Raw genomic sequence first — 20385 nt, 5'->3', positions numbered from 1 at the left:
GTTTGCCTGACACAACAGCTAAGTTTCCTCTAACACTGCAAGTAGCGTTCCTGCTCTGAAGTTGAAGCTACCTGGCTGCAGGTTGGTTTTGAGTGACCCAGATCCACATTGTTCATTTCTGCCCAGGCAAGCTTCTCTCTGCAGACAGAAATTCTCCCTCGATACTTAGATACCTAGCAACTGAAATGTTTGCCACACCCACTTGACTACGCTCTTCTAGGAGACAGACAACAAAAGAACGAGTAAAGAGAATGCATTCGACAAGGTACAATGTTCCTACTGCACACGGAGCCTGAGACAGCCAGTCAGAAGTTATGTATTGATTTTTATAGTCATGGAAGAGAGTAGCCAATGTCCCAAAGGAATACAAAGTGCTGATAGAAACTACACAGTACAAGGTCAATGTCATGAGTTTTCTTTGAGTCTATATGCTGGAAATTCCCTAGGGAATCCAAAGAGGCTCCATTTTTTAATCAGTTCTGCAGCTGTGGGGTGATCTAGGAGTGCATTTGCAGGTAAAGATATCAAGACTCATGCATGGACCCCACTATAGTTGGGGTCTGAGATGTGTCCCCAAAAGTTATAGCCTTGATATCAAGCTTGGAGCTGCTAAGAGGTGGCACCTTCAGGAGAGGCATCCACTGGAATGTGTCCTTGAGAGGAATATTGGGGCCTTAGCCCTATATGATCTCAGTTGCTTTCTTCACTACCATAAAGGAGGGAGGCTTTCTGTGTTATATGCTCTGGCCATGGTGTGTTGCCCAAAGGTGACAATGCCAACCACCCAAGAATTGGAAAGTCTCATATTTTGAGCCAAAGTAAACTTTTCCTTCGAAGTTGTTTGTCTGTGGTCAGGTTGAAGGAAAGCAAACTAAGACAGACCCTCCCTTGTGTGACAGGTTAGGCTATGTGTGATATTTCATCACTGGTCAATTAGCAGGGATGATGAGGTTTCTGTCAACCATGCTGTGCCGTGTGTGGGAAGCTGCTGACCCCTTCACTGTGTGATTGAAATACAAACCCCATTCTTCTACCTAAAGGGAAAAGAGCCATTGTATCCCAAGGACTTTGCTGCTACTCTGGCTCCATTTATCTAGGGGGCTGACTAGATAATGCGTATATACATTGACTCATCAAATATTGACTAAGCAGCACCTGTTCCCTGCTAGTCACCAAGAGGCAAACAGAAGGGGCAGGAGAGCCCTGCCCTGAGAAGGTTTTACCATTGCCCGGAAGGGTGGGGTTAGATAAGGGCCCCAGTAACCAGAACAGGGAGAGTGAACTTAGGACACCAAGAACACAGTTGGCAAGGCAGTCGTCTAATGGGTAGAGACTAGATCATAGACAGAACAGCTCTGCCCTGCCTTGTAAGAGTTTAAGGCCACCAAAGGGGGCTTTCAAGACAGAGCGTACTGGTAGACAAGCACCCGGAAGCTAAGAGGTAGCTGGTTTTTCAGAAGGCCAAGGGAAGTTGTTAAGGGTCAGCTACCTTGCAGTCGCAGCCAATGGGTGTTCCACACTCCTCACACGTGTTGGCATAGAGCTCCTCAAAGCAGGCCACACAGTGTGGATTCTCCTCCTTTAGAATGTACTTCTTGCCATACAGAGACTCATTGCAGTGGTGGCAGTCAAAGCGTTCAGTCATGCTGACACCAGTCTTTCAGCAACCTGTGAAAAAAAGAAGAGAAAACCCACACATGGACTCAGGGACACTTCAGATGCCACATGTATGAAGACAGAGGCTTGGACAGACTTTCCATGCTCAAAACTTTCAGTGAAACCCTTTTCAGCTGGGGAGGTTTTGTGTTCGAATTAATGAACTAATTAATTAATTTCCCATCCATTAATCAAATCAGTCATTACTGACTGGATCAGAATGTCAGATTCCAGAAAAATCAGCGGAGCCTTTACTCTACCTTAGTTGTGTGTAGGCTTCCAACGTATGACCCTGCCTCATCTCTCTACCCTCAAGATAGAAAGGCAGGCACAGAAACAATATGTCTATCTCTATAAAAAGATTTTCCATGGACTCTGCTTTATGATTCATGAGTTTGAATAGGAAGAAAGCATAGTGGCACAGGGGAGAGATATCTGACAGGAAAATCTGTAGTCAGAGGCCAGGAGAGTATTGACCTTGGCCTGAATCTGCACTGGGAAGTACAATATGCACGGGAGACTGCCAACTTCCTTTAGGGAGTTGTTTCTCTTGCAAGGAAAGGTCTTCTCCGTCCTTCCGCTGTTCAGATATCCAGAGAGCGGGGATAAAGAGAAAGACTTGATTCCAAGAACAGGGATTAGCACGTGGTCGGGAATGCAGTGACTGTTCAAGGGCTTTCCGGAAGACACCTCGAGCTTTGCAAAAAGGGGGAGGGGGGAACAGGAATGTGTCTCCACGCCAGACATTTTACATTTTTCCAGGATGAGTATACAGTGTGGAGAGAAAAGGATGTTCTGTGGGGTAGAAGAAAGGAAATGACTGGTTTGCACTTTCCAACCTTAAACTATCATCCCTCAAAATCATTTTAGGACTATTTTGGATGCAAGAAGTCCACTTTTGCATCCTGGTGTGAAAAGAGGCACTTTAAATTTTAGACTTGATTTTTTTTCCCCAGGAGATTTTTTTTCTCAATTGGCAATAACTGATGTGTTAAAAGTGCAAAGTTTTATCAATCACTAACAGGCACACCAGCTAGCTGCGTGACTAAACGATATTTCAAACTCTAAGCAAACAACTCAATTTCCCATCATTTCAAGTCATTCAAGGGTGAACTCCCAGAATTTGGCTCTCTGATGCAAATAAAATGTTGCTGTCCGGTTTATGATTACATTAAATTTGATAGTAGCTGTTAATTTGATGTCTTGTATACACAAGGTTGCAATGACTATAAGCTCTTGTTATTGGTTCATGTCTGTGTTTACAGATAATTTGCTTCCAAGAGCACAAGACACACAGCTGGACACATGTGGCAAGACCCTTCCTTCTAAATTGCTCTTCCTGGAGTTAAAGAAAACACTGTCTGGACATTCCTGTGATATCATCCTAAGACGAGCACTTGAGCTATTATTCTGAAACGTGATGTATGAATAGCTGTTCAGCTTAGGCTATCTGGTGTAGCAGCTATGCTGGTAAATGATTGCATGCGTTCCTGTAAGTCACTGGCCTTGAATGTGGCTGCTCACTTATTTTATCCTGGGGGGGGGGGTCAGCCTTCAAACATATACATTTTTCCATTTATGGTTGTATGGTTGCCATTTAGCAATGGAGTGAGGTCACTTCCTATTCTGTCCTGCAAACAGAGGGACAATGGAGAGTGAACTAACTGGGAAATTGGAGATCTTGAAAACTGCGGGGGGTGGGGGGGGGACCCCAGATCATCTAGAACAGCCTCATTTTATGGATGGAAAAACTGTAATTCAAAAATGTCTATGAAGAAAAGGGAGTCTCGTGGGCTCTCCCGGGAGCCACCTAACTGAGTAACTCCCATCTTAATTGGAAAGGTGGTTCCTGGTTCGGATAAGCACCAGCCTTTCTGTGGAAAGAAGGTTGTCTTGCAAGCTCTGCAGCTATCTGCATACACACTCTGTCTGTATCTGACCAGAGGGAGGGGCGCCTGCTTCTTTTTCCGGTCATGATGCTTGCCTTTTCTATCTCCTCTGATTCTATAGGTCAAGTATGGAGAGGGAAAAAAAAAATCTAAGGTTGTAACTTCGAAGAATCAACAGAACCTGCACATCTGTTTGAAGTATAAGATCATCTACTGCCAAATATCACCATCATTGACCCCAAGTCCCCAGCCGGAATGGTGAGCTGCATTCTGCTCTGGAGGACTTGCCCCAATTCCATGGAATTCTTTTCCATGAGGGTCGAATTTATCCTGCCTTATCCCTTCTATTTTCTAAGAGTTCACTCCTGTTTTCTGCCCCAGTCAACTAGAGTAAGGCATAAAATGAGCAAATTAGAAAGTATTCTCATTAGTTAGAAATGTAGCAAGACATACATACATTAATGATGTCTTCTCTTAAGAAAATTAATTTTAAAAAACATGCAAAATAATAGATTTCTCTTTGCGTTTTTTAAAATTACATACATGTGTCATATTTATTTCAGTGATTTAGTAAGCTTGTGACTATACTAAGAAAAGAAAAATACACATTAATAACAGGAAACCAGAGCAGTAAATAACTAAAAACCTGTTTTTCTAAGGATTATATTTGGATCAAATATACATTTTTACACAACTAGCTTATTAAGAGTCTTAACATATGAGGTCCTATTTTGTATGTTAGAGATATTTTCCAGAGGTTTTCAGTGCTTTTGACAGACATGTACCCATAATGCATCTTTGTATTCATCTCTGATAACTGCCAACAAGTTGGCTTTCCCCTAGTTGGAAAGAAGTAAAGAATAGTAGGGAAAAGGAAGAAAATCCCAGAATTTGGAATTTGAGACCATCGTTACTTTACAAGTGTTTTTATGTGTCCCTCCTCCCCGAGATGGTGTATAAATTAGAATCTAGAAAATGGAAGTCAATTGGCTGGGAGTTTAATTTTTTTTTTTTTTTTTTTCTGGAACAAAAAGTCACTTTCAGGGGAGAGGATTTGTTTGACTTATGGTTCAAGGGGACCCAGTCCATCATGGAGGGGAAGCATGCTAGCTGGAACTGGAGTTGGAGGCTGGCTACTCATATTGCACTTGTTGTTAGGAAGCAGGGGACAGGGGGAAGACAGACAGACAGACAGACAGACAGACAGACACACACACACAGAGTGATGGGGGGGGTTGGCCCAGCTTATAATACTTTAAGCTCTGCCTTCAGTGACCCACTTCTTCCTGTAAGGCCCCATCTCCTAATGGTTCTGTAACCTTCCCAAAAAGTACCACCAATAGTTGAGGACCAAATGTTCACACACATGAGCCTATGGAGGTCATTTAGTAAGGAGTATGGAGGTGCTTAATAACTTCCTGAAGTTCAGATGTGGTGGGGTTGAAGGTTGAATCCAGGCTCTCCCCTTCCTAGGTATCACCATCATTGTTTATCTATCTTTGCTTATTTATCTTTTTATTTTTATTTTTCCCTTGCCTTGGCCCCTTTACTTCCTCCAATAGTCTCCTTTAGTTCCAGTATATAAATTCACTGTACATGGAGCTTTCAATATATAAATTGACTGTATTTATATGGAGCTAAATGGAATTTTATACAGGTATACATGTATTGATGTGCAAGCATCTGTATGGTATGTATAGCTGGAGTCCTGTGGGTAAAGACTCACGAGCAGCAATGCTAGGCCACATGGTAGATGAATTTTTAGTTTTCTGAGCCCTCTTTGTTCTGATTTACATATTAGCTGGATTCATACCAGCAATGTGTAAGGGCTCACTTTTGTCTACATCTTCACCAGCATTAGCTGTTAATTGTTTGTTTTTGTTTTTAGTGACTGCCATTGTGACTGAAGTAAGATGGACTATCAATGAGGTTCTGATTTGTAGTTCTCTGTACTGAATGTCTTTGCATACTTAATTGGCTATTTGTGCTTCATACTTTCAGAACTGACTGTCCATTTTCCTAGTCTTCTTACTGGCTCGATTGCTTGATTTCTCATTGTTTAAAAGTTTAATTTCTTTGTATGTTCTAGGCATTAATCCTTGGTCAGATGTATGCCTGCCTACGATTCTTATCCCATTGTGTAGGCTGTTTTCTTTGATGTGCAGAAGCTTTTCAGTTTCATGAGATTCTATTTGTTAGCTGTTGGTTTTATTTTCTGAGTGACCAGAGTTTTCTTCAGAAAAATATTCACCTATGACTGTATCTTAAAGCATTTTATTCAGCAGTTTCTGCTCTTATATTAAGATCTTTGATCCAATATTTATTTATGATACTTTCATATATGAGTGTCATTATACCTTACTCATATTTGGCATTCATCACTTTCCCTTGCTTTGGTCCCTTTACTTCCTCCAAATAGTCTCCTTATGCTTGTGTGTGTGTCTGTGTGTGTGTGTGTCTGTGTGTGTGTGTCTGTGTCTGTGTGTGTGTGATGATATTAAACCCAGAAATTGTCTAACTTTCCTGTTTTGAGAAAACCTCCCATCTCTGAGAGAAAACATACAATGTCTTTAAGTCTCCTAGAGTCAACAGTCCCAAAGGTAAGGAATGCAAAAAGTTAGAGGAGCTTGCCCCACTGCCACAGGTAACTTTAAACCTATTTGTCTTTTTAAAATTTTATGTTCAAGGCTGAACATTAGAACTAGGGCTTGACACAGACATGCTTACTGCTGAGTTACATTTGCAGCCCCAGAGTATCCTTTTTGGAAAGCTTCATGTTTATAGTCACACACTTACCTTAAGCCACCTTTTATGAGACTGACGACTATCTGCTTTGCTAACGAGGTACCTATGTCATGCTTAACGAGAAAATATATCCGTAGTGTTATATTAGGAATTCCCTTTAATTCTGTATTTCTAAATCCCACAAAAAATACCTAACTGGTTGTTCTCTCATTCATTAAAAAATAATTGAATAAACTGGAATTATGTAATGGAGGTCAGACAGAGCATTGGAGATACAAAGATGAGAAAGATATAGAGGAGAGTGTTTATATCAGCTTCCAAAGTGCCAAGCTAGGAGCTCAGTGGAGACCCACACACTTTAGCAAGAGCAATGTCCAGGAGCACAGAGCTGGCTTGCAAGAGGGGAGAAACTTTCACTGAGAAGGGTGGTCAGGTCATGCTGCAGACAAGAGCACAGAAGACCACACCACAGAATAAAAAAACATGGCTGGACAAACACAAGTGAGGAAAATGGAAGCTAAGCAGATGAGGTGGGGAGGGAGAAGTTCAGTCAAAAACATAGTTGAGGGGCAAGGAACAGGAATTGTGTGCCAATTCACTGACTTGGTATTCCCTGTAGGCGGTGGGATTTTACACATAATCCCCAGATCTACACAGCACTAAGTAGAGACCCTTTACTGCACAGAGGAGACTTTATCATGTAAAACTGGGGGAGATGAAATAGATCAATGCCTTCTAAGAATAACATCATGCTATCAGAATCTAGTTTTGGTTATTTTGCCTTCCCCTCCTCTGTCCCCACCCAGTGATAAGACTCAAAACCCAGGGACTTGCACATGCCAGCTAAAGGCTGCCTTCTCCATTCCAGTTCTGACTAGTCTCTCCACCAGTAGGGGAGTGTGGTGGTTTGAATAAGAATGTTCCCTTTAAGGTGTATATTTGGATGCTTAGTTACTAGGGGGTAGAATTCTTTAAAAGGATTAGAAGGATTAGGAGGTGTGGCCTTGTTTGAGGAAGTGTGTCACTGGGGGTAGGGTTTGAGGTTTCAAAAGTCCATGCCAGGCCCAGCCTCTTTCTGTCTCTCTGCCTGTGGATCAGGATGTAGAACTTTCAGCTACTTCTCCAGCATCAGGTATGCATGCATGCCACCATGCTCATTGCCACAGATGGTAAATGACAAAGCCTCTAAAACTGTAATCAAGTCTTTGATTGAAAGCTTTTTAAAATAAGAGTTGCCTGGGCCGTGGTGGTGTCTCTTCACGGCAATAGAACGGAGATCAAGACTGGGAGTTTCTCAGTCAGCTGTCTGTGTACAACTCATATGCATTTCTGAACTCTTCTCTCTCCCACCAGGTTATACATAATTCCTGCCTATTACCTGTTGCATAGGAATGCTGAGAAGATTAAGTAAGGGCAGGCAGGGGAGACACATGAATGTGAGGTGTGACTGCTGACTTGTTATTTCACCGAATTAAAATTAAATTACAGGGTACCAGAGTTCTCAAACTTCCCAGGCTTAAGTCATCCTCTGATGTCATCCCCCTCCAGCTGTGAGCAACCAGGATATTTCAAGAAGCTGGATTTTAGGGCTCGGACTGGAGGGCAGACTCAGCTACCTGCACTGGGAAAAGCTTGGAGTCTGCACTGGGGACGTGGATTTGATCACTGTGTCTGCTGTCAGCCAGCTTCCTGGCACTTGCAAAAATAAAAGTTCAGAGGTCAATGGAGCAAGGATGCCTAGGGCTCAAGACTATTAAAAATGATAAAAAGCCTGCACAAGTCTAAATACAGTTCTGTTTATGGATTTCAGGACGGGACAGTGTTCAGGCTGCAGAAAGACAAGAGAAACATGAAAAATGGGGGGAAAGAAAAATAAATGAGTGTAAGGAACAGCAGACGGAGAGAGTGATGGAGAGAAAGGAGGAAGGGTGAGAGGTACAAGAGTAACCAGGGATCTCTTCTCTTCCTTTTCCACCTAAATGAGGAAGATTTCTTGAGAATTCGAGGCAGCAGCTGACATGGTAGAAGACTTTTCTTTGGCTGACTGGCCCAGACCTTTGAGATTCAGGTCCAACTTTGTGAAACAAGGTGGACCATCATACAAAGCTAGTGTTGCGAAAGCATCCACACCCTTTTCAGTCATTTCCTGTGTTGATTAACCAAACCTTCAAGGGCCCAGATCCCTTAACCAATCCCAGGGGATGTCAACCACGTCTCATGTTTAGAAACTTTACTGCTTATGACTCCTCTCATGTAGCCCTATCTAAGGAGAAACCTGTGACCCTACCAGATACTCTCCCACAAACACACATAGAAGCAGCTACAACTGGCCAGTCTGGGGACAAAGTTGATATTCCTTCCTTCCTTCCTTCATTTATTTACTCGTTAATGACAGGGTTTTGCCGTGTAGCTCAGACTGGCCTTAAACATATGTTCCTCATGCCCGTGATTCTAGGAAGTTAGGATTTTAAACACTGGCCACAGGACCTGGCTGTTTAAATTGTTAACACAGATTTAAGAAGAAAATTTCAATGTTAAGAAGTAACTCAGCAAAATGTACTAATTAAATACAAGAAGCTGGTAGCTTGGATATGGGTTCTTTGTAAAAATACTGTGTGAAAGCACAATGCTTCCATGAGTCATACGTAGTATGACTGCCTGTATCCATCAACCATAGCGTTGGGCACGGAGCATTGTATGTCATGGAGACATCTCCAGCAGGGGACCCATGTAGGCCCTTTGTAAATAAGTGTAGAATAAGTGAAGAAATGAATAGATGGGCAAATGATTTAAAAAAAACACACACAAATCTTAGTAGAGTGCTGGAAAGTTTGCTCAGTGGTTAAGAACCCTTTCTATAACGGATTTAGGTGTGTCTCCCAGCACCAATATAGATCTCACAATCATATGTAATCCCAGACAACAGGCATGCATGCAGTGTACAAACATACATGTAGTTAAAATGCTCATGGATGTACAATAAAACAAGTCTAAAAACATATCTTGTAGAAATATGGGCAAAGCTCAACAGTGAAAAGGTAGAATGTTTCATATATACAATCTACCCCAAAAGTAATTGTGTTTGGCATCTGATGCTGTTCACATCTCTGAAATAAAAGATCCAGGTATTTTTTTTCTCCTCAATGCTATTTTCATCCCTCCTTCCAGATAACTTGCTCCTTCCACGGGAGGGAGAACTTTCTTATTGTGTTTGGACTCTGAATCCAGTGAATACACAGCTGCACAGATCAGGATACAGCCTGACTGGGTCAAGAAGCAAAAAGCCAGCCAAGAGACACTCCCAGGCCCTGAGAAAAATGTACAGATCCAGACATGGACTGCGGAGATCAGCAAAATTCCCTGGTGGGTGTTGTGTTTGTAATCAATGATACTCCACCCAAGCCCAGAGGCACCTGGTCAGAGAATATCTGTACTGGTTTGGTTTGTCTTACCCTAGATCTCAACACAGACAGGAGCCTAATCAAGTGGACTTAGTTTAAATAGAGAATCCAGTGAAAACAATGAATACCAGTTCAAATGACAGTGGTATATCTAAAAATAGAACAACCTACCTAGAGCTCACTTGAGCTCAACCTCTGTATGTTTGGATTGCAAATGCTTTAGATGATAAGACGTGTCCTTAATGGTTCATTTAACAACCCCTCATGGGATAGTGCATCTAAGGACAGAGATGAAGGTGAGGTAGTGTGTTCTATATACAATAGTAATTTTTAAAAACTAAAAAAATTAAAAAAAAAAAACATCCTGTCTTGTGTTCATGGATTTTAAGATAAATTTTGAGGGAGGAAGAAAAGTCAAAATGCTGTCTTCTGAACGATCCTTGGATTGTTCAATAAAGAACATGACATGTATTAGCTAATACATGTCAAGTTTCTGATCTAAAGTCCACAGATACAAGGAAAGCTATACATTTTGTTTTTATGTGCTTCAGACTTCTTAATCCAGCCAAGAGAATTACTGAGTAACCAAAAGAAATGTGCTTGTACCATGTTAGTCACTGGGAAAGCTGAGATCAAGGGTACCCTCTAAAGGAGCCCCAGTCTGGTTCTATCTCCAAGCCTTCTTTAAGACCCCATCACCACAGTTATTCTCAAAACATGCTCATTCTGTCTCCACAAGACAGCCTCGTGAATGAAGCCCCAAAGGACAGGCTGCTTCAGGTTCATACATCTTACATTTGATAGCGGGAGGTCGCACCAGATGGCTCAACCAGTGCTTTCTAGGGTACGAACAGGTGACTGATAGCAGCTTCCACACCCACAGAATAGAAGCCATGTATTCTCTTTCAGTAGGCTCCCTCTCTCTCTAAGGTACAAATCACTGGCAGGTTGGTCTTCATTTGCCTGGCCTTCATATTCCAGCCCCACCACTTTACACAGACATCCACTGGCCTTTGCCTTTAGCTTCTCCCACTCCAGGAACAACTGCCCTCTTCCTTCTGATGGTAGCCCTTCTCTCTTGTGGTTCCGCCTCAGTGGTCCATATCAGTACCCCACTAGCATACCTCCTTCCACTCATCCACTGATTGCTCAACTGGCTCCAAAGGTCGCATCAAGCACAGGTCTGTATCCTCTTTGACCGACAGTCTGGTTATGTGACAAGTTATATTTGCTTGCTTCAAGGATACGTTCCAGCATCCTAAACTCTGCATCTTTGTATTCAGGTGGGTTTAATGAACTCATAGTTCTGGAGATTCAAGGACCTCACAGAGGAGGTAGAGGAAGAGAGGTCACGTTGCCAAAGGAAGCAGAGGCTAAGATACATGGAGGAACCACAGGATGAGCCTTCTGCTGACTAGAGTTCTTCTCTTAAGATTTATTTCTTATATGTGGTATGTGTGTGTGTGTGTGTGTATATATATATATATATATATATATACACACACACACATACCATATATATATTTATACACATACCACATATATATATATATATATACATACCATATATATACATACCATATATATATATATATATATATATATATATATATATATATATATATATGAGTTTGTGTGGGTATCCACTGAATCCAGAAGATGTAAGATCTGTACAAGCAGAAGTTACAGGGAATTATGAGTTGTGAGCCAAACTCAGACCCTCTGTAATTACTCTTAACTGCTGAACCATCTCTCTTGCCCCTAGACTCCACTTTTCGAAGGCCCTACTTTCCAACACTTACACAAGGATAACTAAACTTCCAACATATGAGTCTTGGAGAGAAATCATATCCAAATCATATGATTACAAATCTTGCCCCTGGTTACAAATGGGGCAAGTGTTGTGGGGTGGCATGAATCAAAACGATGCCATTGGCACATATGTTTGATTATGTGTTCACCAGGGAGTAGAACTTTTTGAAAGGATTAGAAGAATTAGGAGGTGTGGTCTTGTTGGAGGAAGTGTGTCCCTGGTGCTGAGGCTTGGAGGTTTTAAAGCCCATGTCAGGCCAGACTCTCCCTGTTACCTGTGGATCACGATGTAGAACTTTCAGCTACTGCTCCAGTGCCACATCTGCCTGTGTGCCACCAGGTTCCCTACCATGATGACAACGGACTAAGCCTTCAAAACTGTAAGCAAGCCCTCAAGTAAATGCTTTCTTTGATAAGAGTTGGCTTGGTCAATACAGCTTAGACATGGTGTGTCAGGCTAAGTGGCCAGTTCTCAGCGCAAAACAGGGGTAGAATCCAGGCTTCTTGGCTTTCTGTGTTGTGTTTGTTTTAGTTGGTTGGTTTTGCTTTTTGTTTTTGATATATATATATACAGCTGGGCATTTCTGCCTGTAGTTGAAATATCACCCAATATTGAAAGGGTTTAATAATCTTGGGTCAAAATATGTGGTATAGGGCCTCAACGGAATATTCATTCAATGTGTCCCAGTAGAGAATAGAGGTCAGAACTCAGATATCAAGCTATCTGGAGGCTGCTTTCAGGGCTGCAATCTACGGGCTGGGAACCTTTGGACAATAAAGCTACTTTGATCTTTCTATTTCAGTTTCATTATTTGTGAACAAGAGGCCTTAAAATCTACACATGCTGCTTATACTATGCCGGAGTTACCACGTTCTCAAGGAGGAAACTGAGGTACCAATAGACTTGACTCTGCTCCAGGTACATCTGCCAGCTAAGCTTTCTACACCCATCCATGTCATGCCTGCGAGGCTGGGCTGCAAGGAGGCAGAACCAAAAGAAGCTACAACACCCCCCCACCCCCATGCTACATACTGTTCTATTAAAAACTAGGAGAGAAATGAATCTGAAAAAAAGAATGAGGGGAAAATGTTTTAAATCTTGGTTTTATTAAACTTTAGTTGGGTTGGGAATTCTGAAACTTAATGCAAATTGGTTTTTATGGTGGTAGGGCGTTGAGAGGAAGGTTCTAGATTACCATAGCTGCAGGATGTAGGTTACTCCTACATAGCTGTAGGTTACTCCTGCAATCCCAATGCTTTGGAGGCTGAGGAAAGAGGATAGGCACCAGTTTGAGGCTACCTAGGATGGCATGGTAAATTCTGGGCTTTCCTGGCAACAGAATGAAGCTTTATCTCAAACAACAAAAACAATGCCCCCCCACACATAGCCACACCCACAAACACCCTTTCTCTAATACATTGCTGCAAAATTTGCATATAAGCATAGTTGCACCACAACATGAGACACATTTCGAGTAGTGACTATAAGTAATTAAATTGTAGTTAATTACTTCCCAAAACATGTGTAAGAAAGTGCATGCCACAAGTTGGCTTTACGGAAGACAGCTGTATATTTCATAGAATGCCTGCTTTGTTGAGTTCCAGAGACACTACTGAAGACTATCGAGCAAATATGGTTAACTCTCCACTTAAAAATCAGTAAAAGCATTTTAAGACTTTCTTTCCACAAGACTGAAATCTATAAGAATTTTTGTCATTTAAAAGCGTTGTTTTTATTTTTTTAACCTTATGGCTCAGGTTTTAATTTGGGGGATCAGTCAAGATGTGTGGTCACAGGCAAACTCCCACTTCTCAAGGGAAATACTTGACCATCCACGTGCTGACCAGAGTGTCACCGTCCTTTCCATACACTTCAGGGACCAGTTCCATTTCATCCCTGGGGAGCTGGCCTGTGGGCAGTTCATCATCTCCCACTACCTGGCAGTGATCCAGCCCTACAAGGCTGCAACCCTCCCTCTGAACACCAACGGTCCCTTCCCCACCATTTCCAAATTCGGCTCTCCTATGCTCAGGTCCTCCAACACTCATGATTCTGGTCCTCTCTGTCCCACATCCGCTCCTCCTGGGGTGTCTCCCTGTAGATCAACTCGCTCGTCCTGAGATCTCCCCTCAAACCTTCTCTCCGGCCCCTGCCGATCTACCACCTCCCCTTCCCCTCCTGGCTCCCCCCCCCTTTCATTTCGAGTCCTCATCCTGGGTATCTCCTGCCCAGCTACGCTCTCCTCTCACCCGGATCTGTCCTCTCCTTTTTGGGTCCCCCATCCCGGGTGTCCTCTGCAACAGGGCTCTCCTATCTCCAGAATCTGTCTTTTCCGTTTTGGGTCCCTACCCTGATGCGGTCTTCACAGCTCTGCTCGGGTCTCCGCCCCGCGGTCAGGGAGAGCGCTGACCACTGGTGTCTTTCCACGCGTCCTAGGGCAGCTATCTGGTGGCGATCCCTGTGTCCCAAGCAGGGTTGTGGCCTGGGCGGCGGCAGGAGTACTCAAGCGCGGTGGGGCCGGGGTCTGGGGGAACCCAGCGGACTGTGAACCGGTGGCGGCGGTGGCGGCAGCTCAGCAGGCGGAGTACAGCCAGCGCTGCGCCCGCCCTCGAGAACCCCCGCCGAGTCATTTGACCATATAAGGACACACGCGCCGGGGCGGCGGGCTGGTCGCTCTGGCCAGGAGAGCCAGGCGCGGTGGCGAGCGCCCCTCGGCAGACGGTCGTCGTCTGTTCCCCTGCTGACGCTACCATGGACCTTTTGTTTGACTTAACCTTCTTCCTTGCTTCCTGGTGTTTGGCGCACACTGTCAACCCTCACTCACTACGCCCTGTCCTTGGCTCCAGGGCTAGTTGCTATGCAATGCAGAGAACTGTAGCCTCTGCCACCCAAGGGCGGAATGACATGGGGCTACTGTCACCAGGACCCTCCTCTGTGTTCGGGGGTCCCATCCGAGGTCGCAGCCTGGTCCAAGCATGGATGGGTCATTTGCAGACTTGGGGGCGGGAGGAACGATGTGTGTGTGGTGCACACATTGACATGGTAGTCTCCTGGGCCTTACCTTGGAGACATGTCTCCATCATAGAATGAATCAAACCAATGACCTAGAGAATCATTGAGTCTGTTCCACAAGGAAGTTCACTGAGAGAAGGTCCTATGTCCAACACTCAGGTCTAGAGAGCTGTTGGACATTCAGTGGCTCCCTCCTGGCAGAAAAAACAAACAAACAAAACAAAACAACAACAACAACAAAAAACACCACTGGTCTTAATATGTCCTTCACACTCTAAGCCAAGTTCCTCTGAAGAGCTGGTCTTTAGTAGAGGCACAAGACACTGTTGAACATGGTCTTGGGAGGCATATGATATCCTCATGCATAGAAAAGGCAGCATCTGGTCTTGAGCAAATAGGTCCACTTGCAGACAGGATGGAAGATGGGCATGTGGAGAGGCAATGAAGGCCTGGGTAAGTGATTTCTCAGTGTTGTGAGCTGACAGAAGCCACTTATCAAGGGATTCATTTGGGTGCAGGGTCTGTGAAGGGATCTATTTGGTCATCACTGAGATGGTATGGCCACAGGAAGTGGCTGGTCAGTGCCTTCTCAGCGAGAAAGTGGAGAGCAATGAGACCTGGTGCTCAGTTTACCCAGCTCTTGAGAAGTGCTGTCCACCTTGGGGGTCAGTCTTTCCTCCTCAGTTAAACCTCTCTGGAACCACTGCAAAGAATCTTCTAGAGGTGTGTCTTCTAAACTCAGTCAAATTGACAGTGAAGAACCATCACGATGGTAGAAGTTGTGTGGGCAGACACGTTATTTCCACCATTCGAGGGGAGCTGAGGGCAACATGTTTTCCAGTAAAGGCAGGAAGAACTGTGTGGTGGCTTTTTTCTGGTTGATACTTCCTGATTGGTGTCACCTGAGGGTCTTCATGGTGGACCTCAGAACTTGAGAGGCACGGGTGTTAGGATAACTGTAATGTAGTTACCATTGGCTGTGTCTGGCCTCTCCAGGGATCCTCAGCCCCTTTTGGTAAAGTTAGTTATCTCAGTTAAATGATGAGGACTCTAGATGAGGTGAATAGTTTCTCTATCAGCTGAGATTTGCACGGATGTCTATGAGATAGCAAGGCCATGAGAGTATATTAAAAGATGGGACATTCTTAACTCCTGTCACTCACTCAGGTGACTCCCTGGAGTTAACCCTTTCCTCAGAGAAAAGTTCTTAATTAAATGTTCTGAGAGTGAGCAAGCTGGGGGTTGGACACAGGAAATCCATCCCACTCCTGTCCCCATCTTCCAACTGAGGGATACCCTAACTGAATTCCCACTGATGGTCAAGGTACACCCTTAGATTCAAAGTAAACGGTACATAGACTGGCTAATAGTCCGGAGACTACTAATGTTTATTTTCTATATGTAAAAGCTACAAATTGCAAAATGATCTAGGTCTCTGATGGTGAGTCTTAAGCCTCAGGTTTAAAATGTAGGTTCAAAGAATAATAAAATGCTTTTTCAATAATGATTCTGCATTTATTCTTCTCCCTTTTTTGCTTAAATTTTGTGAGTTATGCATTTGCTTTTATCCCTATTGATTTAATTAGTTGTGTAAATTTTCTTCTACTAACAACTACAGCTATAATACTTTGATTGTTAGGTTGTCTTATTTTTTAAAATATTTATTTATTTATTTATTTATTTATTTATTTATTTTCTGTGAGTACACTGTCGCTGTCTTCAGACACACCAGAAGAGGGAATTGAATCCATTACAGATGGGTGTGAGCCACCATGTGGTAGCTGGGAATTGAACTCAGGACCTCTGGAAGAGCAGTCAGCTATCTTAACCTTTGAGCCATCTCTCCAGCCCCCTACGTTGCTTTCTGAATTAAAAGTTCTGTGATTTATTTTTGTATTTTCCTTCTGACACTAGAGAGATATGAAATAACCTCAATGATCATGTGGTCAGGAAAATCCAGTCTCTCAAAATAGATTTGCCCATTTCTATAAAGATGCTGAGGACGGGAGATAAAGGGAGAACTCAATGGACAAAAAACAAACAACAAACAATGAATCACAATTTATGTTTGGATTTTGATCACAGAACAGACAATTAAAAGAAAAAATTTATGAACCAAACTGGGAAATTTTGCCATTGACAAGACATTTGACGATATTAATAAGTAAGTTTGTTTTGTAGAAATTACGTATACACGATTTTTTTCCTGTTTAAAATGCCCTTACTTTTAAGAATCTTTCCCAATATATTGACCAGTAGAGTAACGTGTCAGTGTTGGTTCAAGACAAATCAAGGCAGAGGAAGTAGACAGAGCCAAAATGTATACATAAAACAGTCTTACCTATGGATTTGATAGTAATTGAAGCTTGATAATGAATGTTGAAATTTCATCCTACCACTTCTCTCCCTTGGCAATGTTTGTAAAATCTCACGATGAAAAATGTCTCTAAATTTAAAATACACATACCGTTGGCCATTCCTAGCTTTTCCTCTTACAGAAACCTATCTTGTATGTACGTGTTCTTATGTAAAATGATAATGCACTCAAGAATAGTCACTGCAGAACTGTTTGCAATACCAAAATACTGGACTAGATCAAGTGTCCGCCAACAGGGAACTTGTTAAATACAGCATGGTACACAGCATGGTACACTTTTCAAGTTATTTATGAGTGTGGCTGTTAAAATTGCGGTAAGTATATTTACTGATTTAGCACAATCTCCGAGACACAGCAACCAAGAAAAATAAAAGTGGAGAACATTTCCTAGATTGTAATCGGTCATTTGTCTTTGTGAACACGAAGAGGAGCAGCAATACATTCTTGTTTGTGGCTGGGCCTGTGAAGCTGTGGGGTTGGGAGGCCGGAGGGAAAGGAGACTACTTTTTATTGCATATACTTTTATTTGTTTCCTGTGACGTTCAAGGAACCCAAATGTGTTATCCATTAAAACATTTTAAATGTTTTAAAACTGAAAGTAGCATATGTTCATTAAAAAGGAGTTTAGGAAATCACTTAGAATTAGACAGAGTCACGGGAAGTTGTCTGGAAACAGGCAGGTTAGACAATTTCTAGGTTTAATATCATCCTCACATAGTAACAACTCAAAGAATAAATTATTTAAAAATAAAATTTAGGAGACAATCTGGATGCATGAAGAAACCAGCTACTGAAAGATAACTTGCAACAACCTTTTCACAATGAATTCTTGAACCATTTTGATTTGATGGTTTTGTATCACACTGGATAAAACATTCTGGAAAATAGAAATTGTACTAGGGATATACAGAGAGCCCTGAATTCAGTTCTGTCCCTGAGCGTTCTACCTGTGATGAGACCTCTGACCTCAGGTAAGCTCCGAGGCTTCCTCATCTTCAATTTACTTATTTGCAACACGATCTAATTAATATCTAGTTTAAGGAATTATCGTGGAGGTCTGTAGTCTTTAGCAGTCTTGCGCATAAACCAGTCAGGACCAAACAGTACAATGTTTAACACACAGCAGGTCATTAGTAAACAGTAGCTCTTACTTAAGAGTAAAGGGGTGATAAATCCAAGAATAAGAAGCATATACACTGCTCTCCTAGGGAAGGAGATTAAGACTTAGCTTCTGTTCTAAAAATGGAAGTTTCTCTTCTGGTTGAAAAAAGAAGTGCTGTTGTAGATAAAGGGCTAGTTTGTTAAAGGAAAAGAAATCAGGAGGTAGTTTAATTCCCCAAGCAGACCCAAGCCACGACAAAGGCATGTGAAAGGTTACTGAGTTCTCTTGTTTATCACAGTGGGCCTGTAATTCTGTTGCCAGCCAACCACTCTCTGGGCCCCCGGGGGCCACACAGCTGGGGAAGCTGGAGGGAGTGAGCTTCTAGCTGCAGCTGCACGTCTCAGGATGCTTGGAAACCATGTGAGAGGGCAAGTCCTTGGGGAAGCAGCTCTCCAGGTGATCCCAGAAGGGCTTTGAGTGAAACAACTCCTTGGAATTTCAAAGGCCTGGGGTAGGGTCCTGAAACCCCATGTCCATTTCAGGAAGAAGGGAGGGAGAACAGAGGCAGAACTGTTGCGAACGCTAAAACCCAGCCTCATTTATCACATCTGGTCATGGAAGTAAATACAGACAGAAACTTCACTAAATCAAGAGGTTCAGTCTGTGGATCAGAGTGATCCAAATGATGTCTTTGGATTGGCCTGCACCAGCGTGAAGACAGAGTATCTGAGGCAGATGAATGCGATCACCTGGTGGCAAGCATGCTAGTGAGAGAGGCTGACCGCAACCCCACCTGTGAGGAGTAGACTGGGGTTGCCTTCTGATGGTGATCACTCCATGGAGACCATGAGAACCTCATCACCACCAGGAAGGAAGCAAACACATGGAACAGATCCAGGAGACAGACCTCCCTATATGGGTTTCACTGACTGACCATCAGCACTGAAAAACTTTGAGAGCACGTTTGTCCCTTGGAAGAGAGATTTTTCTCCCACGTAGACATCTCCACTCAACCCTGGGCAGGAAGCTGCCTGGATGACTCACCCTGATTCAGAGCTCACCTTCCAATTGCCTCACATGGTTGGAAGGTGAGTGAGTGTCTGGGATCAGAAAGCCAGGAGAAGCAACAGGAGTGATCAAAACCCATGCCCTCTCCACCCGAGGATTTAGAGGCAGGTGTCTGCATGCATCAAGAAGACACAGAACCAGATCCTGGGCTGGTGGCTCAGCAGGTTCTACATGCTTTCTAAAAAGCACTATTTGCCCTGCTCAGCAGGAAAACCAGACAGTTGACAGGGCAGCAGTCTTCTCAGAGTTTATTCAAACAAGGACTCGTTAAAGTTTCCTCCAACCAAAGGGAGGCATTCCCATCTTCTACTCCTAGAACCCACACTCTGTTCATTTGCCTGAGATTCCCAAGATAAGCTCACCACTCCACCAAAGGCCACCTTTCAGGCTCTGGTAAGGAGGAAGATAATGGGTTCTCTGGGAAGCACTCTCCATATCCCACTTCTTTTCTCTCTCTTTTTCACAAACGTGGTTAATGGATACAAATAGTCAGTGTTTGAAGCTCCAAAACACGTCTGACTCCCAGCCAAACCCACAAGTGACTCTATGATTCTGAGTTTTCCATGGGTGGTTAAAGCTTGCTTGGAACGCTGGGTGCAAGTTTCCACTGTGGCTTTGACAGGACCCAGAGAAAGACTCTGATTGGCCGAACCACCAAAGGGAAGAAAAAAACCAAAAAACCTCTGGCATGGAAGTTCTGTCCTGTCAGCGAATGTTGGACTCATGAGAGCTTTCCTGGTGCAGACCCTGAAAACATGCCCTCTTGCTTTTCATTTGAAATCTTAAAGAGTAACAAAACTTACTACCACGAACTGCATGTTTGAGACCCCTCTGTTCTTTGCTCTCAGGCCTTTTCTGGAGAGACTTATTCACCTTTCAGTTTGCCTTCTTTGGCTGTTTTACTCTCTCTTGCTCTGGCCAAGACACCTCAAAACACTTGCACATGTGGCCCGTGACCATTCATCCCTGCATCCCTGAAACAGGACAATTCCTTGTTCCTGGGATGTTTACTTAAGCCTCGCTAAAACCATTTCCCTGTATGGAGTAATTTTGAGTCAGCCTTGAAACTTTGCGATCTCACTCTCTCTCCTTCTCACTGGTAGACAATCTGAATAATCTGTCCAAGAAGGGCTCTGGGACAGCCTGGCTAAAGGAGGGAGTGGCTAAACTCAGTACCGAAAACCATGGGGCCATGGTAACTTTCTGTCACAACAGAGAAAATCAGTTTGGCTCAGGGTTTTGAGTGTTCTTGATTAGTTAGTGACATTACATGGGCCTATGCTGAGGCTTTACCTCGGCATGGTGTGATAAAACTGTTTGTC

At 43.2% G+C, this 20385-nt stretch overlaps 1 protein-coding gene across 2 annotated transcripts in view; it reads right to left on the bottom strand.

Moving 5' to 3' along the window:
- The window catches only part of Fhl2 (four and a half LIM domains 2), a 70967-nt gene that overhangs the window by 26152 nt on the left and 24430 nt on the right, over positions 1-20385 (bottom strand). The window contains exons 1-2 of one of the 2 annotated variants that reach the window (XM_034521852.2): positions 13854-14105; positions 1490-1668 (exon numbers count right to left, since the gene is read on the bottom strand). In XM_034521852.2, the coding sequence (XP_034377743.1) occupies positions 1490-1645 (156 nt within the window). In that variant the 5' untranslated portion in view covers positions 1646-1668; positions 13854-14105. Of the gene's footprint in view, positions 1-1489; positions 1669-13853; positions 14106-20385 lie in introns of those variants that run through there. The other variant, XM_076914947.1, reaches the window with a different exon arrangement.

The sequence above is a fragment of the Arvicanthis niloticus genome, chromosome 17 (genome assembly GCF_011762505.2).
Source record: "Arvicanthis niloticus isolate mArvNil1 chromosome 17, mArvNil1.pat.X, whole genome shotgun sequence".
In the NCBI taxonomy this organism is placed as follows: Eukaryota; Metazoa; Chordata; class Mammalia; order Rodentia; family Muridae; genus Arvicanthis; species Arvicanthis niloticus.
The sequence above is the reverse complement of the archived record's forward strand: the minus strand, read 5'-3'. Positions and strand labels throughout refer to the sequence as shown.